The sequence below is a fragment of the Lepeophtheirus salmonis genome, chromosome 7 (assembly GCF_016086655.4).
Source record: "Lepeophtheirus salmonis chromosome 7, UVic_Lsal_1.4, whole genome shotgun sequence".
In the NCBI taxonomy this organism is placed as follows: Eukaryota; Metazoa; Arthropoda; class Copepoda; order Siphonostomatoida; family Caligidae; genus Lepeophtheirus; species Lepeophtheirus salmonis.
This window is the reverse complement of record NC_052137.2, coordinates 22372562-22400525: the sequence shown is the minus strand read 5'-3', so window position 1 is coordinate 22400525 and position 27964 is coordinate 22372562. Positions and strand designations below refer to the sequence as shown.

Genomic DNA, 27964 nt, shown 5'->3' with positions numbered 1-27964 from the left:
AGATTGTATCATTGGTTTTGCTTGGCAAGTGTTATGTTTATTTTATATTAATAATGAACAACAGTAAAACAAAATATTTCGTCATAAAAAAAAACTCATGACTTTGTTAAACACTTTATAAAATAAGAAGGAATATATGTATGTCCTGAGAATATAATAAGTATTATTTGATGTAAAATGTCCTTGATAAACTCAGTTGTAAAAGAGATAGAAAACAGTGTGAAAAAGGAGAAACTAATGATGTTTTTCCTCTTGATGTCTAAGTTGTTTCCAAGCTTCATACATGGACCAGATACTTAGGGGGCGCATGTAACCTAAAGCTCTGTAATGATTCTTTTCATATAGAGCTTCAGGAGTTTCGAATCCAAGACCTATACGATCATAAACAGTTTCAAAAACTCCTTTAGCTGTTTTAAACCCGTTCATGACAAGTCCTTCCCGAATCATTAAAGATGCTAATGCATAGGAAACCCCGCACCACATTTCTTCTGATTGAATAGAGGATCTATCGATGTTACCAGAAGAATAGTACATGCCGTTTACAGCACCTGAAGTTCCATCTCTAAATTTCATGACATTATAATCGAAGATAGTTTCTAAAGCAGTATGTATATGGTTCTTATTGAAAACTTCTCGTCGCCAACCCTGCATTAAGGATAAATACCACTGACCACAAAGTTGATCACACATTATAACATCCCGGCTCCTTTCATCGAAGGCGAAAAAATGGCCTGTCCATAGTTTATCTTCGTATACTTGCAAGGCTTCATTATATGTCTTTTCCCATTTTAAGCGGATTTCCGAAGAAACATTTATGTTTTCGGCGTATTCTGTCATAACAGCACATGCTGCTATCCATAGACCTCCACAATAAGCACTTTTTCCTGTCATTGTCCAGGAATCATATGTTTGATCTGAAATGAGAAATGTTAAATATAATCCAGAAATAAGTATAGGAAGGATTTTTTCTCACCAGGTTTTCCACTATTTTCTATCAAGCTATCTCCATCAATATCAAATTTAATAGAAGCTACATTCATGACGTTTTGGCAAGCTTCCCAAGCATATTCTTTGAGCCATTGGCTCAATTCAGCATATTGTCCATCAAAATCATTCTCAAATGCAAGAATATCTCTCCATAATGATAAAACAAGTTTACAAGGTAAGTCACGCCAATGACTAATATTATGTATCATATAAGAATTGACTTTACAAAACGGATCCTCTTCAGGATCTCCAAGATCATGTGGTACGACGTTGGATAAATTCCTTTGACTTTTGGTACCATTGTAGAGATCTTTTGAAGATGAACTGTCCATATTAAGAGTAGCATCTATTATGTCAGCTTGCAGAGAAGCCTGGGACATAAGAGTTCAAAATTGAAATTGAGGATATCATTATGTTAGTATAAAATCAACTTTACCTGTAATCCAGGGAATAGAGAAGATAATGCAAAAGAAGCATAAAAATGGACATCATAAGAATTGAAAAGAGTGTATTCATGAGCTTCTAAGTAAGCAAATCTTCCAAATTGAATTCGCGGATCTTTTGGATCCATCGTTTTTTTCTCTACTTCGTCTAGCTCGAGCCACTGTGAACCGCCATCAGCAAGATAGTACATCTCATTAAATACAGCACTTTTAAACCAAGTTGGTAAACCTGAGTCTTTGAGGACTGGACTCTGCCATTCTTCAATCTTCTTTCTCCAAACATCTACCTTATTCAAAGCTCTTTCTGCTATATTATGTCCACTGACATTGCGCTCTGAACCTACTATCCTTGTGTACCAGCGTTTATAGAGTTTTGATCCTTGACGGAATCGTATTTCAGGACAATCCCAGCCAAGCATGGTTCTCATTCCAGTACATTTATCGTTTCCACCAACTTTTATTTTGAATGAAATTCCCATACCAATTTCTGAGCCCTTAGAGGTAACAGGAGGTGTTTGTATGATATCCTTCGAAGGTTTAAACACATCTTTACCATCGCCTTTAGGATCAAAGACATGAAAATCAAATACGACATCATTTTTAGAAGAGGATCTCCCGGATAAAACATAAGATAATCTCAAATCGTGGTGATGTTTCACACTTTGATGGAGCTGTATAGTATTTTTATAGCGTTGAACATAGGAGCCGATATGATCAGAAGACTTTTTTTTCTCGCCCAATGCCACTTTGCTTGGTATGAATTATTCGAACTATATACTCTTGACTAGATTCATTTATAACTGTCCATAGAAAAACAACACATGGCAGAGAACTATCTTCATAATCTTGTGGAACAAATGGAGAAACCTGTTCACATTCAATAACAAGGCCTAACAAAAAAAAAACAATGGAAATTTTTTATTTAGTTCTTTTAATAAAAACAATGATGTATTAATCATTATAAATTATTGTGTTAGAAGAACTTAAAACTTTATGATTACCCATTTTTTTAAGAGTAAAGGAAGTCCAACTTCGTGGATAAAGTGCATGATAGGTAATATCTTTATCTCTGATTTTTGAATCCCAGGAGGACAGTGACTTTTTAACGGATTTTTTTGGGGGAGGGTCCCAAAATTGTTTGATAGATCGATTCTCCAGTTTTGGGATCTTCCAATGAGAGCAAAAAGGCATCCCCATTGACAGTATAGTGCGAGTATTTACCAGGAATCATTTGATAGCGAGTAAATTCGCCTCGAAATCCCCGACCAATCGTGCCTAACAAACATAAAATAAATTATAATTTGTAACCCATGGATAAGATCCCATGTACAAATAATGAGTTAATAACTAATAGGTATACCCGATCCAATGCCTCCACATGGAACCCCATACATTCTTTGGGAATTCCATGGTGAGAAGGAGTCAATATTAGGCTTGAGCTTTTTGGATCTACATTCTAATATCCAGGATGAGTATCGGATACTCAGAGGAAGAAGATCCTTGAATTGTTTGGGGCGAGGTCGAAGATTTTGATTTCTTTTTTCCGGAAAAACTTCGTCTCCTTGTTTACGCCATCCAATAGATGGGAAGAATTCATCATCCTTTTCTTCCTCTGCTCCATCCTTTCCTCTGACCTTCATCAATTAATTAATTCAATGTACAATACGCATTGGCAATTATTAAGTCTAAAAAAATGTTGTTTTCAACGAGGGGAAATTCGAAACAAGAGTTATATAAAACAAAAATATGTTTACAATTCTTTTAATACTGCGTAATGTAAAAGCGACGCAAATTTAGTGATGCGTCGAACTTTAGAACAAAGCAAACTTTTATTTATTTTTCCTACATAGACATAATAATTAATTAGTTATATATGTATATACTATATAGCACTAATATATAATCAATATATCGATTGAAAGATGAAACAATTTTCGTATTTTTTTAATAATGATTTGCAAAATTCCATAGATTAAATTTCATTTAAAAAAATACAAAATAATATAGTTTCTGTACACGTTGGAGAAAGTGAATGATTGTTAGCGTAGCAATTATAATTGTAGCATTGAAAACGTTTGATCAAGGATTAATCAAAAAACAGAGTTGATCAACAAAATATTATTTTGATCACATCATCATTATCCGTTGACATCCTCCCCTCTTTTGCAAGAGCCTTTCAGTTGTTTTGTATCATTTATCAATGATTGACTTGACCCAATGACTAAATAAGGAGTAAATGAGATGATCAACATCATTGCAGGGATTTGATAAAATAGTAGAGAAAGAATCGAGTCCTGTAATTGTTATGAGGAGTGGTGAATTAGTTTAATATTTTAATTGATATAGGTTTTGGTACTTTACTTCATGGATCCTAATTAGAGGCTTATTAAGAAGAGCCGATGGAGGGATCATGACAAAGATGGAGATGACTAAAACGACAAAGCAGGAATAATAATTAATTAAATGTACTGATAGGGAGAAGGGTCTGGATGAAGATTTTGATGGATCAAATGGTCGAATAATGGTGTTCTTATTATGTGCGTGTCGAAACAGATGACAGTAGCATATTATATCAACCACAATACTGTAAATGGATAAGATATTTTATGCAAAATGATAAAGTTTAATGGTTCAATATGATTAATACCTATTAAGCCCTATTATGTCATACATATATAAAAACATATAGGATGATGGTAATTCCGTTTTTAAACTTGAAAGGATTCCCCGAGTACAAAATTGATAGGATACAAAGGATTCAAAAAAGTAGCTTGTGTAAGGTAGATAAGAAAGGCTTAGATTTAAAAATACGTTCAAAACAATTGGAAATGCTCCACATTTGCGTTTGACTGATAAATATCCAACTTTGATGAGAGCACAAAGAGTCAAATTTATTTTTTCGTGTAAAATGATAAACGGTATCAATATGTAGATGCACATACACTTTGCATGACCTTCAAGTAGGATAATTGGAAGGGCACAACCCAATAAAAGATTTATAAAACGTCCCCATAATAGTGTACAATTGAAGGTATTTCGTCGAGTTGTATATCTAAGATGTTTAATATATTTATGATCAACTTAATTAGAGTAGTTTACATTTCTTACCTCAGCGTATTAATGATTATGAAAGCATTCCCTATACATCCAAAGATAAGAGTGACACTAATCAAAAAAATGATATCGACTTTATGAGCGTCAGTTATCGTGTCGATGGTCATGTTATGGATGGATGAGCTAAAATTAAAATCCATTTTTATTTACACCAATGTCTTTTATATTACAAGAACCTAACAATGATCATCATAATTATTATTGTCCTGCTTTCTCTGTTTTACGTTGTTAGGACATTCGTGTCAAAACCTTTGCTACTTTCTACAATGAAAATCTATTATAATTTTTGGGTAAAAATTGACAAATAGAGAGAAAGTTAAGAAGCCCTTGCAGAATATTCCATAGACTAGATTTTTTAGTAGAAATAAGTTTAATCAATCATGTACTAAAGCTCTAATTATTCCAAATGATTGATATAATCTGTAGGAGTATGTATTGTTGAGTGTTGAATGAAGAGTTTATATAGCTAGAAATTGATTACACAAGGAAATAACATTTAGTTTTTTATTATGAAACTGCTATCATTGGAATGATATGCAACATTAGTAAATAAATTTCCATCCTGGGGGCTCAGAGTTTGATATTTTTACTACATAAAATGGACAAATTTCCTATAAATCTTGATTAAACTATATCAAATGACTCTAAAAATAAATAAAAACTTAACACCAGCATTGAATACCACTTTATGTTAATGATAAACAGTGTTATTAGAATTATATCAAAGTAATATCTACAGAAAATCTTATAAAATGACCAAAATGTTACAATTATTTATTTTTTTATCGATGAGGGACAAAAAAAGTAGGATAATTAGAGAACAATATCTTATTCTTTCCACTGTAGATATTTATTTTTATCTACAATATGGAAATAAGATTGTATAACGATGTAACAACATATTTTTATGATATTTTAGGGTCTGATATACAGGCTTGTAAACGGAACGCAATATTGAACGACGTTCGATGAACGAAACGGATTTTTTTTTTTTTTTTTTTTTTTAGTGACGATTGCTGAACGCTAAAAATAAGATTTCAGCGTTCCATTCCAATAGTACTTTAAAAAAGTCTAAGAAATCAAAGTTTATATTTTTTATTACTTTTTTGAATTTGATTTAAAGGGCTGACGAAGTAAAGACAAGCGCTTGGGATACTTATTTTGCACCAGGGGGCTGAGGCGCGTTGGCACTAGGATGGGGTACGGCATAGGCCCTACTTTCGACATAGTCCCAGGTACCATAATTGAGAAGATTCATGTCGGGCGAGGAGGGAGCCCACAAATCGTGTTTTCCGAAATCGGAAAAATTCTCCACGAGCCATTGCAACGATTCCCAGCATTATTGTAGAGGCCGGAAACTTAGTCTGATTGACTGGCAGAACCTCATCAACCGCGTTCCTATAGTTTCTCGACTAGTCAACGGTCCAATTTTTTCTTGTCTTGTTGTTATGCTAGGTGAGAATCAAATACTTTGGTTTTTGGCCTCCATTTCGATAATGAATGAACCGATTTTAGTCAATTGTAGCTCATTTGAACGCTAATATTCAGTGAATTATTGTGTTAAAAATTACTGAAACAAAATTTTGCAAATGAGGCCTCCCTGACAATATAAAAGTGGAAGTTGCGATATGCTGTCGTACAGAAAGTGTATAGGATAATGATATCATGAGTCATGAGTTATGATTGAAATGCGGAAAGGAAATAATTGCTAAAAGGGGAACGAAAAAAAAAAATAATTGAAAGGAACGCTAGACGAAATACATACGAACACATACAAGCCAGACCATGGTTTTCAGTAAAACAACTTATAATTAGTTCGTATGGCAAATTTATTTATTTTTGTGGAGATCCTAGATCTTCGCGAGACTAATATTCCAATATAGTGACAAGCAATTTAGTTGTTTAGAAGAGGATTCCCGACTCAATACGCTCGGGAATTGTAATGATAATTATTGTTTGAATCAAACTTACTACATAATCTTGTACATACACGATCTGAAGTTAATACTTTATATTTGAAGGGTAAATTTATCAGTTTAAATAATTAGTTCAATTGTTAGTTTTTTTTATTTACTTCAAAAACGCATTAAAATATATCTACATTGAATTTGAAATAATATATTATATACTTTGTGTCAATCCATTATTTTTTGCTCAAAAACATTTTTTGGGATTTCAAATGTTATTCCAAAATAAGACAGTTGCTTAAAGTATCATGGGATTTTGATATCAAATTACCAGTGCCTTAGAAATGTTGGAAATTTCAACTCCGACAAAATACTATAGCAATGAGTTATATTACTATCTTGAACAGAACAAACTCCAATTACGCAACCTATTGTGCTGAAAAACATCGTTTTTTTTTAAATTCGTCGAATATTACTTATAGGAAATCTCGACTCATCCCGTTTTTTTTTGTTTTTTTCCAAGAAACTCATCTTTGACATGACTTAAACTAAAAACCTTTATAATTATGTGGAAAAAATCACTTTTTCCATCATAGTCATTTTATATATATAAATTAAAGCATTGATTGTAGATTCATGGAAAACTTTATCTGGATGTTGTACAGATGTTTTTTTCCATATTTGAACAGATTAATAAGTCAATTTGTGAGCAAATATTATGTTTTCATTGATTTCATTGTTATATAAATCTTCTAAATGAGAATAATTTGGATTTCCTATTAATACATTTTCAAATGGCGGACAACTGAGATTTTTCAACTTTTCAAAATTATTCCGGCAATTTTTAAAATTATGTACTGTATTGAAAAAAAGATATATTCTTTTGTTGGAGTTTATTGGATTCCATATTGAAGTCGAAAGACATCCATTACACTTATAATCAACAAGCATTTTTCTGTTAATTGGATGATTGTCAAATGACATGCTTATGACATAGAAGCCTCAATCATCGAACATTCTTTCACACTGGATTAAAAAGTGAAAATATGATTTCCCGAATAATTTATTTTCAAAAAGAAACTTGATTGGCCCTGTCACTCTACTGCCTCTATTGCTGATCTTTGTTGATTTTTAATATCCGAATTAAAATTTGATCATGTTTTAACAGCAGAATTACAAAGTGGTGGTGTTGAATTTTGCTTTCGCGAATATAGGTGGCTACCTGGACTAAATTATTTTATTTCTTTGCGTCAAATTCTGGAATAAAAAAAAATCATAAGATTAAAAAAATTAGTTAAAAATATAATCTAGAATAAATAAAAATATATCGATTGAATTAAATACAATGAGAGATTCCAATGTATCCACCGATTCCATAAGAGTTTTAAAATTAATTAAAAATGACGGAGCAACTAAAACAAAAAACTGAAAAAAGTTTAATTTGTTACATCGAAGGCTATGTTGCTTTTAGTTTTAAAAAAATAATAAATTGCGCTTCTTGCAATCAAGAATTTGGTATCAAACAAATAGATTTGTTTCAATTTGATAATTTTAAGTCAAGAAATTCAGAAGGAATTGAAAATAAATCAGAAATTGAAGACTACTACTACAAGTTTCTCGAAGTAATTTAACATATCCTTCGTAATTTATATCATTTGAATGAAACTGATACTACGTAATCTTGTACAAACACGAACTGAAGTTGATACTTTATTTTTGAAGGGCCAATTTATCTCTTTACTTATTTGCAGCTCTTCTTTGAAATTATTGAAAGTCAACTCTGCTTCGTTTCCTACTTTAAAAAATCTATTTCATAAATAAGAGTCGTTTAGTGCCATTGATGTATTCTACATATATCATGTAAAAATCACTCATCGCAATCAGATTTATATCAATTCCATTTATAGTTTGGATTTTATGATATACGGTCTATACTAATAATTATATAACCTGGATACTTCAATTTCACGACTGATTTCTTTATTACTACTGAGTCTCTTTTGACATTGGAAAATAAGTGCAAGATGATTATAGACTTGTAAAGATAATGTGTCTCGATTTTTTTGTCTACAATGCATATTCTATTCTGATATTACGTATAAATAGTTATCTTAATCTGGAGACTTCCACAAAAACAAATAATTCCAGAATGAATTAGCCAGTGAGGAACAAAGAGTTATCATTTCTCATTCACAGCTCATTCGTTGAAACTTTTCTAGCCTGTTCCTTCCAATGTCGACTTTTTTTCGTCTCGAATTCAAATTTTCATTGTTAAGAATCCTTCAGTTTCCTTGATGTATATTAGGGAAAAATCCCTTGAAAAAAAGTAGAAGTCAATCTTAGACTCTTAATGAATGCTTTTGTCTTCAATGCATATTATATCTTATTGTCATCTGCATAAATAGATTTTGTGAATTGTCGAGTGCTAAGTGATAACAAATTATAAGTAACCTCTTAACTTCTGTAGACTTATATTAGAAAATCTTAATATAATTGCAATCTCTAAACTTATTTAGTCTTAATCATCTTGACTTCTAAAAAACTTAATTGCTTATCACCATATTGGAATGTTACCCCCATGATGATATAGGATCTCCATAATAATAAAGATGATTAATAAATGTTTCCTATAGCAGGTTTTACATTTAATTATTAGTTATTTTACAAATAATCATTAATGACATAGATACAGACGTTGAAAATTAAAAGCTAACTATTTATATTTTATCCTGCTTTTCTTTGATTTATGTCTATTTATATTGTCAAAAAAAAAAATTTTGATTTGTATATTATATATATATTAAGTGTTTCCGGAATTAAACGCATTAATTGAAGGCTAGCACTTCTTTATTTCAGTCTCCGAATCAAAATGAGAGGTACCATATCTCAAATAAGATAAACTCGTTTAGCTTAACACTACATATATATTATGTATTATTATTTTAAGATCTGAATAAAGCACCTTTTTTAGATTAAATCCTTTATGAATCAAAAACAAAATGAAAATTCAAGATTTAAAAAATAAATTTTTCTGGAACTTACATCATGAGAATCCGATCTTTTTTTTACCCAAGTGTTACTATTGGCCTCATTTATGAGATTTTTGCTAGATATATTAAAATATATAAATCTAACTTGAGCAATATAATTAGCAAAATGATGTTGTTTTTTACACTTCAACCCAATAGGAAGGATATAAATCTCCCGTTTCTAATAAATTGACAAATAGCTTTTTAAAGTATCGTCTTGTTTTTGTCAACGTAAATAAAAATTGTCGAGTTATTGTCGCTGAAAATATCATATTGTAAAGCTAACTAGCATGTAATGTAGCTAAATATAATAAATCAGAAGCCCTTTTAAAAACACCCTATTAACACTATCTTGAAAAAAGTCGATGAGATGTCGATCTTCGGCAGAAAATTAAAAACCATGAGTTATTGATTTCTCAAAAATCAAAAAGGTAGAGCATTTGCAATCTTTAATTTTCAAAAACTTAATGAAGGAAGAGGCTATGTATCCGGGTATATAAAACATTAGGTGGGGTTGAGATTCTTCCATAGTAAAATTAGAAATAGAGGAATTGAAAATAAATATATGTATTTGGAACAATTGGATCAGTGCTTACAAATTATATGATGTTTTTATTTTCACATTCATCCATATTATTTGATTTTCATTTAATATTCCGAAGTTTCTAGTGTAAATTCATTTATTAAAGATATATACGTAATATTGACATAATAATATACAGGGGGGTACAGGTAAGACTGCCGTTGAGTGGAGACTGTGGTCAGCAAGGATGGCTTACATTATGACTTATGAGTAGTTTATTCATGAATCATGACATAATTAGCTTTCAAATAAAAATATCATTATACAACCTCTTGTTCTTGATCTATATTAAGTTGAACTTTCTGCGGATTAACATGTACTACCCTGTATATTCTCTTAATTAAAATTTATGTATTGAAATTTTTTATAATGACTTAATAGATCCCTTCAATGCTAAGATATAACTACATAATACTATTCATACTTATTTCATTTTCTTCTATACCTACTAAGGTATAGTACAAAAATAAGATATAAGCCCCCCCTTATATAGTCCCAGGTTAAAACCAAGGTCAATGAATTCTTAGAATCTAAGAATTCATTACCAAGGTTAATAATATGTATTTCTATTAACCTTGGTTATTAGTTATAAACTAAGATACTAAGAGAGAGACGACGTATATCCACGCGGGGACTATATATATTTTGATACTATAAAGTTGTAGTTATGTAAAAAAAAAGGAAAACACCAATACATATACAGTATAAGGTCTATTTTTACTTGCCTTGTAACTATATAAAAGCCGGGACTTGCGTCTTACTTTCATACAATACCCATGTTAATGTAGCTATGAAAAAAAAAAAAAAAAAAAATAGAAGAAGAACATTTATCTACGTTTATGAATATAATATAGTTATAAATGACTTAGATGCGGTTATTACCGTATTAATAGTAAGGGAGACTATTATTAGTTGCCTCTTACTTTGAACAACTGCATCTAAATCATTTATAAGTATTTTTCATTCTTTGGGGGATCGAGGATATACACCATTATATTAATATTTAGTATATTTAAGTATAAAAAACTATCAGTATAGCGAATAAATCAAGTGGATATTATTTAATAAATATGAAATGCTCATGTAAAAAACCTAAACTTACAATAACATCTTAATTTGTCATTTATCTGGAATATAGAGTTCAATGTAATTATCTTGCTATTAGAACCGAATATGATGCATTTAATAAGTTTTTGTTTAATTTCTCTATATATTTTCTTCAGAAATATATACATTTTAGTAAATATTTCAATTATACTCGTGGAAATCAAATTTTCTCAAGCATGTCCACTTTCATATTGCTTTGAATAGTTAAAATGCAGACCAATAATAGTTCTACAACTAATAATAGGAAGTATTTTGAAATATCTAACATCTGACAACAATCAAAATACCGAAATAGAATTTACATGTCCAAAATAAAACTGAATGAATCAATAAGACAGAAAATAACAAAGAACACATAAATAGGGAATGTAAATTTTGAAGAATATTATTTTTCCAATCAATACCAGGACAATCGTATTATTATATTGTTATATTTTAAATATTGTTTTCAGTAAAACAACTTATAATTATGGCAAACATTTAATAATTTATTTGTTTGTGTGGAGATCCTAGATCTTTACAAGAGTAATATTCTAATATGGTGACAAGCAATTTGGCTGTTTAAAAGAGGATTCCCGACTCAATAATTTTGAGAATTGCAATGAAATTCAGATAATATTCCAACAGAAGTCTACATAAGTTAGCAGGTCTGTTATATATTTTGTAAAACACATAATCACATAGCAGTTCCAAATAACTATGTTATCTGTAATTAATTTATTTTTGTGGAGATCCTAGATCTTCACTAGAGTAATATTCAAAAAGAGGTAACACAATTTAGTTGTATGGAAGAGGATTCCCGACTCAATATATTTGGGAATTGCAATGATATTAAGCAATAATATCTTATTAAGATATTTCAATGGAAGTCAACAGAAGTTAATAGGTATCTTATATTCTTTAAAAAATTCACTTAACAGTTCCAAATAACTATTTATATTTAATAGCAGAATAGAATGTGCTTTGAAGACCGAAATATCGAGAAAAGAGAAGCACATCATCTTTACATGTCTAGAATCATCTTCCATTTGTTTTCCAATGACAAAAGAGACTTAGTAGTAATAAAGAAATCAAGTGTGAGTGTGAAGTGTTCGGCTTATATAATTATCCATATAGACCGTGTATTACGAAGTCCAAGCTATAAAATATGTGATTGAGATGATGGATTTCTGTGTTTTATACATCAAGGACACTGAAGGACTCTTATTAATGAAAGATTTTTCTTAGAGTAGGAGACGAAGCAGAGTTGAATTTCACGAATTTCAATGAAGGAGCTTTGGATGGAGGATGAGAATTATCTAGGCAATTGAAGGATATATTTTTAATAGACAAAAAGGTTTAAGTCCTTTTATTTGCTGGTCCCATTTAAACATTTAATATTTCACTATTTCCCTCAATAATAATCAAAAGGTTTTTTTTTCTTCTTATGAAACTTGGTTGTTTAGGCCCTCAAAATGGTCGATAGCAACAATGCTGACGTCCCATGAAAATGTATTATAAAACATTTTGAGAAATAATATATGTATGTGTAATAAGACAATGTGAGGGAACCCCTTATGTGCTATTTTTTGATTTCTTATCAGTCAACCCAATATTATAATATTGTAGCCAACACAAATTCAAATATAGTTATAATATAAAGCCTAAGATACAAAAAATATTCTCTATAGTTTAGTACTTAAGTATAGCGTAAATTAAATTATTTTATAATTATAATGACATATCAATGTCGAATAGTGATTTATATTATATACTCGAATGAATTGAACAAGATCAATCTACCTTAATATATAGAAGAATACATAGAAAGATATATTCGAGGTTGCGATATTGTGACTATTTGTAAACATTGAGTTCTTGTTTTTTCTCCAAAATAAATAATAATAATACAATATTTATTAGTAACAACACGTGAGTAAATATTATATTTATATTCCGTATTCGTAATGACGGAGTTTGGAAACTCGGAAGAGTCGTATCGAAATGAAGGTGATGAAGGCTTTCGAAAGAAGAAGAAAAAAAGGTCTTTTTTTCAAAAAGCTAAGAAGTTTGGTAAGCAAGGTCGTTATGGAAAAGGACGTTCCATTGACTCGGATTCGTATAATTATCTCCTTCGTGTTCTCGAAACCCTAAATAATCAGCCATTTGAGTCCTCTGAGGAAAAGGTTGTTTTTATTACCAACGTTTTCGAACAAACTGAAGATAAAGAAGTTGATATTTGGTATTAATTAAATATTTATAATTATTATCCATCTAAAGCATGATTATTTAATATTGACTATTGTATTATGTTAATCGTCTTCTGTCTATTCCTCCTGTAGTTGTAATCAACTTGGATCTAGAGTGATTGAGACCTTACTCCCAGAAGTAGAAGATTTCCGTATCACTGAACGCTTTATGGAAGCACTCACGAAGGATATGCGAGTCATGATGTCAGATCCTTTTGGAAGTCATGTTCTAGAAAAGTTACTATTTCTTTGTTCATTTAAAGGATCTTCTCTTGATGATGAATCATTTCATTATCGATCTCTTTGGGTGTCCAAAGTTTCAAAATTTGCAATCAATAACTTTGACTTCTTTGCGGAAGACTTGTATGCATCACATATTCTCAAAACTACTTTTCAGTGTCTCACGGGTGTAACTATACCTCAAGAATTTCACAGGAGTAAACATGCTATTGAGCAAGGGAGCAAAGTAAAGACAAATAAAGAGTATTCCTTTGCTACTGAGGGAAATGATGGATTTCAAGAGTCGATGGAGGGGATGATAAGTAAAATAGAAAACTTTGAACAGTTGAAAGGTTCGTAATCCCTGCTTTTTTATTAATAAATGAATTAATAATTATATTTTAATTTCTTTATTTTTAGATAGACTTTGGGATAGTTGTGTACTTTCTAGTATCATACAGAGTTTACTGTATACGCTGAGTAAATATGACTTAGGCAATTGTAAAGTAATGGTCAAGTTTTTATTGAAGTGTGTGTTTGATACGAATGAAAATTTCACATTTGAAAATGTTGCCATGGCACAATTACTGGAGATGCTAATTTCTGTGACTAATGAACATTTTCCTAAGGCTTTTCAAAAACTTTATGATCGCTTTTTAGACGGGAAATTTTCTGAAATGATCGATGATCCCAATTGTAACTTCCTTCTTCAAAAGTTGTTAAGTTCATGTAGTGACAAAGAGCGATTTGAAACATTATACGAAAATGAATTTGATCATAGACTGAGGACCATTATAGTTGAGTCAAATCAGTATCAAATAATAGTGGTCCTAGCTCAAGCATGTAATCGACTTTCGGCCAAACAGTCTCATTTTAGTGTCGTAAGTTTGGTTATTTAAAACTAATAAATGTCTACATATTATGTTAGTTACATACTCTATATTTCATAGGCTCTCATGAAAGCATTAGGTATCTATGATCAGTCATCGAATCAAAATAAAATTGTGTCAGTTTTAGCATATCTTGATAACAAGAAAGAAAGCGAAAATCCTGAAAAAAGTATCAACAAAGCTGGTTCCCAAATTATCCAAGAACTTTTAAAATTCAACAAACCTATTAAAACCGTCAATTCCTTACTATCTATGGACAGTATTGATTTAAGAAGTTTATTATCAGATCCAAAGGGATGCCATATCACAGATGTATTCATGAGTAGTAAAAGTATTGGTGAGAAAAGTAGAGATGGATTGATAAAAGCGCTTCAAGGACACATGAGATTACTGTGTTGCAGTAAATTTGGCTCTAGAAGCTTTGATGCAATTTGGAAAGGATCTTCTGCAAAAGGACGAGATATAATAGCTGCTGAGCTATCAAAGGAAGCGAATTTGCTGAAATCCAATACATATGGGCAATTCATTCATAATAATTTGAATCTAGTAACATATAAGAGGAATTATTCGGAATGGAAATCGGGAATATCGGCAAAAGAAAAGAAACGTGAGCTATTCAATGATATTTTGGGTATAGAAAAGGAAAGTACATCCCAAAATGATCTTAAAAGAGGACTTGATATTAAAGACAAAGAAGGGGACAGCGAGTCTCAACTCACAGAAAAAAAGAAACACAAATCATCCAAAAAAGCTACCAAGTCGTATTTGGACGATCTTTAGTGATAGTTCTAATTTGGAAACATTGTTTTTTTTTTAATATCTTTCTTATACGAATATGAAATATCTCGATTTTAATTATTTTTTTACTACATATACCTATGGCTATGTAAAAGATGTGGATAGTCTTCATATAAATAAATAAGGTCGATACGTTACATCTATGGTAAAAAGGTTAAATATAATTAGAAAGTTAATTTTATTGTATATTTCATTTCAAATATTTCCTTTTTTGTGTTTGGATATAGAGTTTCAGCGTTCGCTTTGAGAATAATTTTCAATTGAGAGTAGGAGATATAACCTGCAGATGGATTGAATTTTTTAGCATAATTTATTTTCAGTGTGCTTTTTTCATCGCTATTAGCTTATGTCATTTTAAAGGAATGTATGCTTTCCCATACGCATATTGTAATAACATGTATGATCAAGGTATTTCTTCCGCCCTTAGGAAAAATAGAAGCTAAAAATACATATGATTGGACGTTAATTAGGGAAAAATCTACTTATAAATACTCTTTCTAATTAATTTGTAGGCATGTGTTAACTCAAATATGATTATTTTTGCCTCACAATATACATACGTATTTGTCTTTTGTCGTCTACTGAAGACTGTCTGTTTATATATATGTTTCTCTTTAAATCAATCTTTGATTATGTGGCTCGGTTCAGCGCCCTGTAGGAGAGGAAGATTGATTAACATGAACGTGAAAGAGAATTCATCAGACTCTTCGCGAGGATGCAGAGCAATAGGGGGGGGTGATTAACTCGCGGCCCCGGGGCGGTTATGTGAACCCACCTAGGCGCCAGGGAACCGCGCCTACGATCCCTATATCTAGCGCTACTGCATCGAGGAGGCTAGCGGTTCGTTCCGCTATTACAAACTAACTAGAATTGGCAGAAGCATCTTAATTGGCGATTGCCACTGAAATGTAAACGTTATCTTCATTACGGGGTCTGGGACACATTCAAATTTACCGGAAGAAATGGGCGGACTCATATTTGAGGGAAGTGTGGTGCACACCATGAAGCAGCCATCGAATAGATGTATGTTTGTTAGGAGGCAAAAGAACGTTTACATGTACAGTTCTGCGTACCATAATGGTACTATATACGATAATAGCACTTAACGTTGAAATGCAGGCGCAGAGCGATACGGATGACCGATTTAATGATACTTTAGGCGTAAGTACTATGACTGAAGACGAGAGCTGTGGGCCCGATCGCCGTGGAGAGTTTGGGTTTACTGAAGAACAGGAGAATGATAATGAAAGGATGATTGCATTACTAGATAGAGATAAGTTTAATTCTTATGGTATGATGATAACGGTCGGAGATTCGGTCTCCGGCTTAGTTGAATATTTTGAAGTTGAGGAATGGAGTGAGTTCGCTAAAGAAATGTTTGTGGCTCTACATAATGACGAAACGTACGATACTTACCGCTTTAGCGGAGTGGCGGCTGCCGGATTAATTTGCAACGGACGCATTAAGAAGAGAAAGTTTACTGGATATATTGGGGAAGAAACGAACTTTACTTGAGAAGATCTGAAGGAGATGAGTTCGCCATTAGATCCAACGGGCTAACGAAAGGGGAACTTTTTTCAATGTGTGGGAGGTTAGTTGGACATTACCTGGTTGCTGGGTGGTCGAGGACTGCTGCAAGCTTCATCAAGAGGTGTTGTCAAGCAGAAGCTTGGGAAGATGATTCAGGGTCCCTATCAGTGAAACTGCTTGAGGAGGTTGTCGGTCGCGTTAAGAAGGATGATCCGGTCAAAGGAAAGTGGACTGTGGCTCACGAAGGAAAGTTTGAGTTGTGGTGTGACGCAAGTTCGATTGCATACGGACTGGTTTAGACGAAGAATGGCAGTACTATTGAAGACGGAGCATGGCTTCGAAAGAAAAAAGATGGCAATCACATCAACCTCGCAGAGCTCACAGCCGTGTTGAAAGGTTAAATGGGATTTAAGGCAACTAAAGATTTTTACGGTTTCAGCTTCAGTGTTTGCCTGGTTATCCTCGTCCCTGAAATAGGATAAGAAGTAAAAGTATCCATTCTGTTAGAGATGCTTGTGAAAAGGCGGCTTGCTATTTTAATGGAAACCTTCCATTCCTACAACGTGTCTTGGGGAGTGCAACTCGTATCGACAACCAAGAACCGAGCAGACGTGTTAATGAGAGTGCCGAAGGAGTGGATCGTTCGATCTTGCAAACCATATGATGCACCTGTATGTACAGAAAGGCTGAAGAAAATCCACGAGAAGCATCACTGGGGAGCAGAAGTAACTCTACATTTTGCGAGGAAGGTTGACCCAAAAGTTACGAAGCAAGGCAAGTGGAAAACGTCCTGAAGGAATGCAAGAACTGCCAAAGCATAGATCCACACCCAATCACAACAGTCAGAGGGGATCTTGGTGTTGACGGGGACTGGAAACGTTTGACTATAGACATTACTCCTTAGGAAGGGAAGAAGTTTCTCACTGTTATTGATTGTGGACCCCGAGTCGTTTTGCCGTGTGGAGGGAGGTAGTGAGAGAAAGTGAGGAGGAGATAACGAGGATGATAAACCAGATATTTAGTGAATTAAGCCCACCTAACGAGATTCTCCTTGATAACGGCCGCTGTTTCAGATCGGCAATAATTATATTAGTGAAATTAGAGGTATTCAAGTCCACCTTATGAAGTGAGAGACACATTGTCGTAACTCAAGTTTTCAGTTTTGTATAACTAAGCTTAGAAACTCTATTATCTCCTAGACAAGTAATGTTGTTTTCCAATTTTCATAATATAATTGACCTGAAAAATTCATTTAAAGAGTCTGACTTTATCTTTTTTTAAGTATTAACATTAAATATTAGACTCCTAGGATGCCATATAGACAATTACACGGATAATTGTAATTTTTGAGTTATTAAATTTCGTCTTTGACCTGATTTTGAGTCCAAGTTTGCTCTCAAGTACTACCCAGTCTGATACTGAATTCATTTGAATCGATAAGGGCAACCATTTCAAGAAAAGGTCAATGGGAAGTATGTCCTATCGTATTAATTAAATTTTAATCTAAAACCTAAGGTGGGTTTTTTATATAATTAAAGAGAGTTTGTATTGTAAATGTTTTTAGAACTACATAACTCAGGAAATATTTTAAAGCTTTTTTACTTTTAGTGAATATTTTGAGTATGAATCATTATCGTAACTCAACATTCATTTATTTGCATAAATATGGTATTTAAACTTAAATTATGAGGTGAGAACAACAAATGTTGTAGGAAATATTTTATAATAATAAGTATAACTGTACATTAATTCCTGCATGTTTTTTTTTACTACATCTTGTATTTATAGAACTCTGATATTTTATTTTTTACAAAGACTTTCTTCATACCTATTTGTAAATAAGTCAGCAATTTTTTTATAATTTTGTTATCTTTTTATATCAATAAGATATTTATCATATAATTTTGAAAGTCCCTAGTTAAAATGCAGGGGCGTCCGCAGGATTATATATAAATATATATATTTTTTTTAGGCGTTTTTTTTTTTTTGAAAAACCTTTCAAAAATTCTAGCAATTTTTTTGAAAAAAAATTCAAAAATCCATCGTTAAACTCAAAAAAATATTTTTTTAAAATAAATTTCAAAATTTACAGTTCACAAAAAATTAAATTTGTTCGAAAAAATTGTTCAAAAAATTTGCAAAATTTCAAAAATTAAATTTGTTCGAAAAAAATTTTGAAAAATTTACATTTCAAAAATCCGCCGCAGCTGTATTTCAAAAATTAAATTTGTTCAAAAAAATTAAAAATTGTCATTTCAAAAATTAAATTTCAAGTACTAAATTTAAAAAAAATCAAAAATCCATAGCTATTTTTAAAAAATTATTCTTTTTGGAAAAAAAATATACACAACCTCAAGTGTTTACAAAAATCTTAAAATCCATAGCTATTCTTAAAAAATAAATTTTTTATTGGAAAAAAAATTCAAAAATCCACAGCTGTTACAAAAAATTTCAAATATTAAATTTTTTACAAAAACATTTCAACAATTAAGTTCCAAATATAAAATTTAAAAAAAAATTCGAAGTAATTATTGTATATCAAATTGTATGTACATTGTATATTTATAGAAAAATCATTGTAACGGCCTTGTTTGTATCTAGGGTCATTTGAAAGGACGCGAAAAAAATTGGATTTGAAATTAATTTTGTAAAAAACAAAACAAAAATCTGAAATTAAATTTTAAAAAAAGAGAAAGAAAAGGATTCTGCTCATTTATCTTAATGGAAAAACTTACCCTGTTAGTAAAAAAAACAATGCAACTATTTTTTATAAGGTTGCTCTCATTTAGAAATACTATAAATGCCAAAAAATAATGTTGTAATATCATCATAAATATCTGATTGAACAAATGACAATATGCTTTTATCAAGATAATACGGAACTTTCTCTGTTTGACGTAATTTATAAACATTCTTTTTATTTTCACGCATTCAATTTCTTTTTTCACCTTAACAATAAATATACTTTTAAGTTGTGTAATATTATTAATATATAAGATTGTATAATCTTGTAATTGTTTTTCTTTTTAAAATCTATATTAAGAAGGCTGAGTTCATGCTATTAAATATAAGTGCAACTTATGTTCGCTAAATGTAAAGTCCCCTTTTTATTTTTATACGAGGGTCGTTTGAAAAGTCCGTTCAAAGTCCGAGAGATGACATTACTGGCGTGTAAAGAGGTTATGTTTAATTAGTAGCTAAGTATCTCTTGGAAGAACACACACCAACTTGCACTTAGATCAGCCTATTTCTTTCTGTTTGAAATTCGTTTAAATCGAGGAAGTGTAGTGATTTTCAAAAAATGGACGAAAAAAATTTACTTAATTAGATGTGATCTCCTGTCCACAGATAACCTCCTCCACATAATGTGACCTTCCATTTACTTTCATGATCCCCCAAAGTGCTAACTCTCCGAATATATCGAATTAGGAGAGATCCCTCTTCTCCTAATCCAATAATATATTCTTCGCTTTGTGAAGTTATTTCTTTATTTTCAACAGTTTGCAATAATTGAATTTCAACTATCCATTGTCGTTGTCTCGAATTTCAAGATGGAAAGAGAAAGTATAACGTGCGGCCAAACTTATATAATGTACCCATCGTTCTTGATTAAAAATCATTATTGTTCTATCTCTCTTCTTTCCTCACTGCTGACTTCTAAGAATGGTTTGACAACACAGTCTGGTACTATTAGCTATAAAAATCCTGATATCATCCAAATATGTATCTTTGCAACTCTTCCAGGAGAGCAGAATACACTTTAAGGTGATATAAATATCGTTTCAATCATTTAAACTTAGATAGGAAGGTTGACATAACAGATCTAGCTTAGAAATGATTGGTATGATTTTCTTGCAACTGTAAATTAATTGAATTGAATTTTGTGAATATATTTTACAATACGCAATGCTATCCTTGATGTTTTTAGATCATCACAGAGCACAGTTTAAGAGTTGAAAAAAGAATAAAAAAGTTTCAGGAAGTTCCCCTTTGTTAGACATGTAACTTCTGCGTATAGGATAAACGTCAAAACTGTTCATCAATACCAAGCTATCGAAATAGTCTGGAATTGAGGGAATGTGCTTTGATCTTATTTACTACTGTAATAATAATATTAATTGATCTGTGAAGTCGACCACTAAGATTTTTATACTTCCAGATGCTGCCGGCCTATTGCACAAAACACTGAAGTATACTAGATACGGCTTTTCAAGAAACTGATGAAGGAACGATGACGATCTATCATGGATGGTACACCATCTATTGTACAGCAAAAATGTTAGCAAGGGGGTTATTTTTCTTTTTGAAAAAATTAACAATGATAACAAATACCGACTCTCCTTTACAAATATCATTTCTTGAACCAACTCTTCATCTTTGACAAAAACAAACATGAGCGAGAAGCTCATTTCCTAGTAAAATGGATTTATGCTAAATTATGATGCAGCAATAATGCTGCACAATTTATCTTCTATTTTTTCAGCCGTTTAATATATTCTTCCTTGAACTGAGTTATTAGAGAGAGGTATAAACTTCATAATTTGACTTGGTGACCTATGTACAACTGTGTGTATAATCTTTCTTACTGCCCAATCGTGTAAGCCTTACCATATCAGCAAAGATATGTTTAGAAAGCACGCAAACCGTTAGTGGATTGTTGTGAAGTGATTAAAACCATATTTCCAATAGTTTTCGTGCCTTGCACTTTTCTCAAAGCAACAGAGAAATAAGTTTTATGACTCTCAGGGAATTTTGGTTTAAATAGTTAAAGAAATAAAAGATTATTGATACAAAAAATATATTAACACAGTTTTATAATTACTGGACGTCCTTTAAATACATACTTGTTTGATGTTTTAGGGTAGATAATTTGGGTTTTAATTTATGGATCTTACTTTTTGTAATTCCACATTTTTAATTAAAGGATGATTATTTATTCTAAGTAGTCTTTTTGCATTGGAGATTAATATGATACTGAGTATAGGATAAAATATAAAGGCACCAATAATGAAGTACAATAATACAATCTCCATATAACGTCCATCCTTTCAACCGGGTAAAATTTAACATATTCATTGCTGCTACGTTGTAATCACATTTTTTAAATTTTGTGGATCAATTTTTATTTTTATATAATAATATGTAATGATCGCTTTTTTTCTCTGCCGCCCCAACATCAAACCCTACTTTGGGAAACGCTGTATTAGACGATTCACGGATGCACAAATAATATGCAATACTCACGATAATTCTTTTTAGAGAAAGAATCATTCAATAAAATAAGTACATACTTGACCAGTAGACATTTCCGCCCTTTTTCAAGCAGCTCAAACATAACTCTGAGTCATAAGGATAAAATTAAAAATAGGGTAAATACAGCCCCTCCAACCCACCCCAGCGGACGCCCATGATCTGTATCATTCAGGAAGCAGATGTTGAGGTTCAATTGCATCATTAAGAAAGCGATACTCGTATTTTTTTTTTTTTTTTAATACTTGCTCAAAACAATACGAAAAATATCAATTGCACGCAGACTAGCGCATGCCTGCTTTCATTTTTGTATCCTTTCTCTCTCTCTCTCTCTCTATGTAAGTTTTCTTAAACACAACAAATTTTTCAAGAGCGTATCAATAAAAATTCTTTGTGTCCGTATATCCTTTTTTTATTATTTCAGCGTGTTATTTTTTGCTTTTGCTTGACTTTTATACTATAATAAATGTTTCAGTGAGCAGGGCACACTTATTCGAAGTGGGACACGGCTTCATCTTTCCTTTAACCTTAGTCATTAAAAAGTATGTGAATTTTATTAATTATAAAAACGATCTAACCGAGTACTAATTTTTTGCACGAAAATTTTCCAACTGATTTTTCACATCCCTCATTAGGATTTATAAAAATAAGTTTTTAATATACATATTTAAGTTTCTGCTTACAAATGTTACTCTTTCAAGATCTCAAATTTGCAAATATTGGAGATTGATTGCTGTTCATTTAATGATTGGTCAATAAAATTAACTATTATAACAGTAGTTACAGTAGATATTAGGCCAGTGGTTCACAGTCTTTCAAATATTGCGAACCATTTTTAAAAAGGCAATCAAGAAATGACCCCAATTCATAGCTACATTAATTTTTTTGTAAATTCTTCATTGGATAAGAAAATCTCCCGGTCGCCATGATAGTTGAGGTCATTAAAAATACTAATGCAACGATTCATTCGGAATTGTTGATGCTTGTGAGTTAAGAATGACCTTTCTTCAAACCTCTTTTACTTCCGCCCCGCAGTCTTGACAACAATTGAAAGGGAATACCTGTTTCGAGACTTTTTTTTTGTGAATTTGGCCATGGACATGGCCTATTTCTACTATACTTACAAAAAAAATCGCCCAGATGTTACCAAATTTAGTTATAAATCAGCTGATTTGGCAATACTGGTGGGAGGGACAATAGCAGTGGCGTTGCTAAAAAAAAAAAAAGTTTAATACTGGCTCAGACATTGTGTTGAGTGACTTAGAGAACTGTTACATTTAGTGTGACAGTTTCAATTTATATATCTGCCTTAATATTCTTTTTTCATCCAGCTTTATATAATATCCGCATTCGTTTCAAAATCAATTAACAACCCCAATGTACAGGTGTGTGCGTCTAAAACTGCACACTCCTTTAAATTTTACGCCTTGAGGGCTTGACGAGGGGTTCTCTTGTAGAGGCCACGATCTTTCTTAACTAGCCGGTCCAGGGTCCTTCTGCTGACGTTGAACTCCCTGGAGAGGCCGCTGACCTTGCTTCTCTTGTCCTGGACAGACTTTTTTACGGCAGCTACCATTTCGCCCACCTTCGAAGCCTTTACTTAGATCTTATGGACGCCTCAGGAGTCCCTTTGACTACCACGCTGTAAACGGTGGTGCGGCTGCAGTTCAGAACCTTGGCAATTTCAGTGGGAGTTTTTCCCCGCGCGGAAAGTTCCAAAATTGCGACTCGACGTCTCTCCATATTATCGGCTGTTGTTTTACTGTTGCTATTTATATTTTGCTGGAGTTTTGTTTATAACTCAAGTCAAGACCTTTGCCTCGAAGTATAAACTGGTTTCAACTCAGTAAAGTCACGAATATGTGCATGGCGTAAAATTTAAAGGAGTGTTCAGTTTTAGACGCGCACACCTGTATGTGTGTCGAGCCCACAAGTTGGGAACTACTGCTTTACTAATTTTCCATAAAAGCTAATTTTTTGTGAATTTTTTTTTGAATAGCTAAAAAATATATACACTAAATTTCTTATGTGTTATAGTAAAATCCTGTTTGACCAAACTGCATTCATTAACCCAAGTATTGCTTGTCTATTTAACTCAATGTTTCAAAATATTCAAGGTTAGTTCTACTATAAATTCGAGTGAGACATAGAAAATATGTGAGTACAAACATTGTACATTGAACAAACACCTATGTTTATAGTGGGTACATATTTGTCATACTTATAAATAAGATATACATAAATTACGAAAGCATGTTACAAAGTAAAAAAATTGAATTAATTAAATTTGACATTTACGAAATAAAAGACCTGACGCATTACAAGATGCAAGATGATAAATCATCCCAGCTACATGTGATTGATAGCTGTTTGTAATGAGTTTTAGAGTCTTTAATAACGTATATCAAGGAGAAAATAATATATATATACAGGGTGAGGACTCAAAAAATAGAAAATTTTAAAAGCCGTTTTCACTTCTCCATATTTTTAAGCCATTTTTATGGCCAACTTTTGAAGCAAAAAAAAGTTCATGTCGGCTGAGGACAAAGATCAGAAGTCTGCCAGCCAGAAAGCAGCCATGTTTTCCCTGCAGAAATACTGCACCTTCTTGGACGTTTGTGCCGGGGTGCTGTCTTGGGTAAACACATAGTTGTCCCTGGAGAACATGCTCTTCAAGTATGGAAAAACATGGTACCTGAGGACCTTGTTGTAGACGTCCGTGTTGACTTTCTCAATTTCCTCCTTGACCATGACCACGAACTTGACACTCCTCTTCCTGTTATTGCCTCCGCTTCTAGGCTTCTCGGTGACAATATCGGAGTTGCTCATCACGGTTGTAGACGGTGGCCAGAAACACGTTGACAATGATCGAGATTTCCTTGGGATCGACTTGTGTGCGGTTGTGTGTTTTTGTCAGTTCTTTCGACAAAATTGTCAAACTTTTAGAACTGAGGCTAGAGGATTCTAGTTTTTGAGTCCTCACCCTGTATATAAAGTAACTATTTAAGAAAGATTTATATTCATAAGCAATAAGCATGAATTTTAACGAAAGTGTAACATTTGGTTATACGTCTGTAAGAATATGTTTGAGTATTATAGGGAAAAGTTTACTAAAGCTATGTATTTCGTCTAAATATATATGTATAATATGAAAAATGTATAATTTAAGGTTAAACTACTTTAGGTTAGATGATAGGATGAGTGGAACTACACCTGTTGATACTGATAATTCCTCTTTGGTCGTAGAGGAATGGCCTTATTATCAAGAAGATGATTCCTTGTGGCAAAGAAAGGAAAAATGTCTCAGAAATCGATCAGAAAAATGTTTTGGAAGTCGAGAAATGTCAGATATTGGGATATTATCTGTAGATGAAAACTGGTGGTTCGGAGACACAGTAAAGGATTTCTATGTAGGGATTTTTTTAAATTTCTATATTTCATTTTCATATCAATTTACTAAAATGACTAACTTATATTTTTATCATTTCTAAAGATACTTCACTATAGCGTGTTTTATTCTCATTTTGACACTGTCTCTCCTCATTATAATAATTATTTTATTTATAGAGTCATAAATTCTTACTTGGGTCAGCCAGTCCAGTACTTCATCACATCTTATACGAAATGGAATTATCAGAGTCCAGTAAAGAAATCGTTCTCAATTTGAATCCTAAACTAAATGTTACTCTTACTCGAACCAAAACTTATGACTCTGAGCGACTAGAACTGAATGGAATTCCTCCCATCGCTACAGAGGCTCTTTTAGAATATATCTACAAGGATAAGTAATATGTCCAAAGTCTAACATTTTGTGTAGTTAGGCTATTGAAAAGTAATTACGGGGGAATTTTTTCAAGTTTTTATGCTGACATATCTAAGTAGACAAGAAATTATAGTAACAAAGAATGCAATGCATAGTTTTTAAGTGCACGGCAGGGACAATAGTAGTTCATAACTATAAATTATAGTAACGATGACTCATTTTTTTTTTTTTCACGAATTTAAATATTTATAATAGATCTAATGAAAAATAACAAAGAAAATATATTTTTGAATTCAGTAAAATATTATTCAAATTGTTCACTATTTCTGATAATTAGGTTCCTCAAAAGTGATTATGAACATGGATATAGTCGGAATCTACTATGGAGACTTTGGCACGCAAGTAAAGCCTTAGAGATGGATCATTTGTCCCAAATTACATCTGAGGTAATTTTTTGTACATTTGGGTCTTATTCTGTGGCATCTAAATTCTAAGATTGGATCAATCAGATGGTTTACTTGCAAAAGGTACCATGGCAAAAAAATAAACAACATTTGACAAAACCATGAGACCTTAATACCCTTAGGCTTGAATCTTAAATATAAAATTAGTTACAGAACTTTTATACAATATACACTATTATTAATAGACCCTAGACGAAACCATGTGTGAGGATACCGTTTTTTGGGATCTTAACTACTCAATGCAATTCAATGAAATGGGATTGGAGCATCTTAAACAAAAAGTATTAAAGGTATCATTTTCATTCATAAGTATAAATTAAAACATGATAATGATCCAGACACTTATATTAGATTATGGAAGGCTTGGAAGAAAAACTCTTTGAGCACGATAACTTCGTATGGATTGATCATGCAGGTATAAAGGAGATTTTAAATAAACGAGAAAGTGGAAGCTGTGAACCTCTGATTATATTCAATAACTTACTCCGGTGGTAAAAGATTTCATTTCATATACAACATTTAATACAGCTTTAGGATTGTAATTAATTGATTCTAGGTCTCTATACCAAGTGGATCGTGTGGCTTGCTGTGAAATAGACGATAAGTCTGGTGCAGAAATTCCCATTGAAATTAGACTTGAATGGATAAACAATTTTCGAAAAGAACAGAGCCAGAGTGCTAGTCTGAAAGAGTTAGAAAAATATTTAAAACGTGGAATCGAATTCATGCCTTGGACAGAATTTAGTCAAGAAGAATATTTAAAATACGTACCTCAATTTGACCTCATTTCAAATGAAAAACTCCTTAAGAGTTCATTAGAACTTATGAATATTGTAGTGAATAATCCAAATAGACTTAGATACTCGGAATATGGTTGCAAAAACATGCCAAACACAAAGCTAAGCTTCCTAGATGATATTAAAATTTCTGGTGTTAAATCGAATAAGGATGCATCGAAAAAATCCATTCGTGAAATATGTTTGCTCAACATGATGGACGGATCTAAAAAGGATGAAGAATCCCTCATGACTCTCTAACTTTATTAATTTTATGTTTTCTAATTTTGAAATATATATATTTACAATATAAATCAAAAATTAATATTACATTGAATGTATTATTACATAAATCTATAAATATGAAGTTTATCAAATCAAATATTCGAAATATTGTTCAGCTAGTATTTTTGACGCCCACATAAGAAATAGTTGAATGATCAAATGCGCAAGTTGCTTTCTTCTGCTTTTTGTTTTGCTTATTCATTGTACAAACATTCACTTTCAAAAGAGTTGTCATAACATGTATTTATAAGAAATACTTTTTAGGGAACTAACCTTTGGACCGACACAAAAATCAAAATTAGATCATCGAAACAAAATTGTCATAGAGTAATAGAAAATATGGGAACTATTGAACGCTTAACAATTAACATGGCAACTTCTTCACTATTTTAAATACATGTATTTTGTCAGATTTTATCTAGGAAAGTAAATAAGAAAATGAAACAAACATTTACAAAAAAGATGTATCTTTTTACAAATGATATTGTGAAAAACACCTTTTGTTAAATTTGATTCCTAGATTAAGAAAAAAAACCAATTGTTTATCTGTGTTCTTCCTCAACTAATTTGATCCATAAAAACTTTTACGAG

At 31.8% G+C, this 27964-nt stretch overlaps 3 protein-coding genes and 3 long non-coding RNA genes across 6 annotated transcripts; 3 read left to right on the top strand and 3 right to left on the bottom strand.

Annotated features, from left to right (window-relative positions):
- Window positions 1–15: 15 nt before the first annotated feature.
- On the bottom strand, window positions 16–4728 carry LOC121121694 (non-lysosomal glucosylceramidase). Its single transcript, XM_040716664.2, is given in 10 exon segments — window positions 16–914; window positions 974–1358; window positions 1424–2148; window positions 2150–2320; window positions 2432–2546; window positions 2548–2705; window positions 2791–3724; window positions 3792–4014; window positions 4078–4482; window positions 4539–4728. Coding segments are annotated over 7 exon segments (2514 nt in total). The 5' UTR covers window positions 3071–3724; window positions 3792–4014; window positions 4078–4482; window positions 4539–4728; the 3' UTR covers window positions 16–234.
- A 1864-nt stretch (window positions 4729–6592) lies between these two features.
- LOC139905947 (uncharacterized) lies at window positions 6593–9676 on the bottom strand. The gene is made up of 2 exons (XR_011781108.1): window positions 9494–9676; window positions 6593–7708 (listed from the first exon to the last, which is right to left on the bottom strand). It is a non-coding gene; the product is annotated as an uncharacterized lncRNA (long non-coding RNA).
- Window positions 9677–11358: 1682 nt separating this feature from the next.
- Window positions 11359–12212, top strand: LOC121121451 (uncharacterized). Its single transcript, XR_005865463.2, has 3 exons — window positions 11359–11817; window positions 11909–12056; window positions 12118–12212. It is a non-coding gene; the product is annotated as an uncharacterized lncRNA (long non-coding RNA).
- An 813-nt stretch (window positions 12213–13025) lies between these two features.
- On the top strand, window positions 13026–15481 carry LOC121121452 (nucleolar protein 9). The gene is made up of 4 exons (XM_040716386.2): window positions 13026–13391; window positions 13492–13970; window positions 14038–14498; window positions 14568–15481. Exons 1-4 carry the CDS (start codon window positions 13117–13119, stop codon window positions 15285–15287), a joined length of 1935 nt encoding a protein of 644 aa, XP_040572320.1. The 5' UTR covers window positions 13026–13116; the 3' UTR covers window positions 15288–15481.
- Window positions 14147–17152, bottom strand: LOC139905946 (uncharacterized). The gene is made up of 2 exons (XR_011781107.1): window positions 16913–17152; window positions 14147–16861 (listed from the first exon to the last, which is right to left on the bottom strand). It is a non-coding gene; the product is annotated as an uncharacterized lncRNA (long non-coding RNA).
- An 8022-nt stretch (window positions 17153–25174) lies between these two features.
- Window positions 25175–27413, top strand: LOC121121643 (uncharacterized). The gene is made up of 6 exons (XM_040716610.2): window positions 25175–25495; window positions 25653–25870; window positions 26186–26294; window positions 26498–26602; window positions 26664–26803; window positions 26869–27413. Exons 1-6 carry the CDS (start codon window positions 25241–25243, stop codon window positions 27347–27349), a joined length of 1308 nt encoding a protein of 435 aa, XP_040572544.2. The 5' UTR covers window positions 25175–25240; the 3' UTR covers window positions 27350–27413.
- Window positions 27414–27964: the final 551 nt, after the last annotated feature.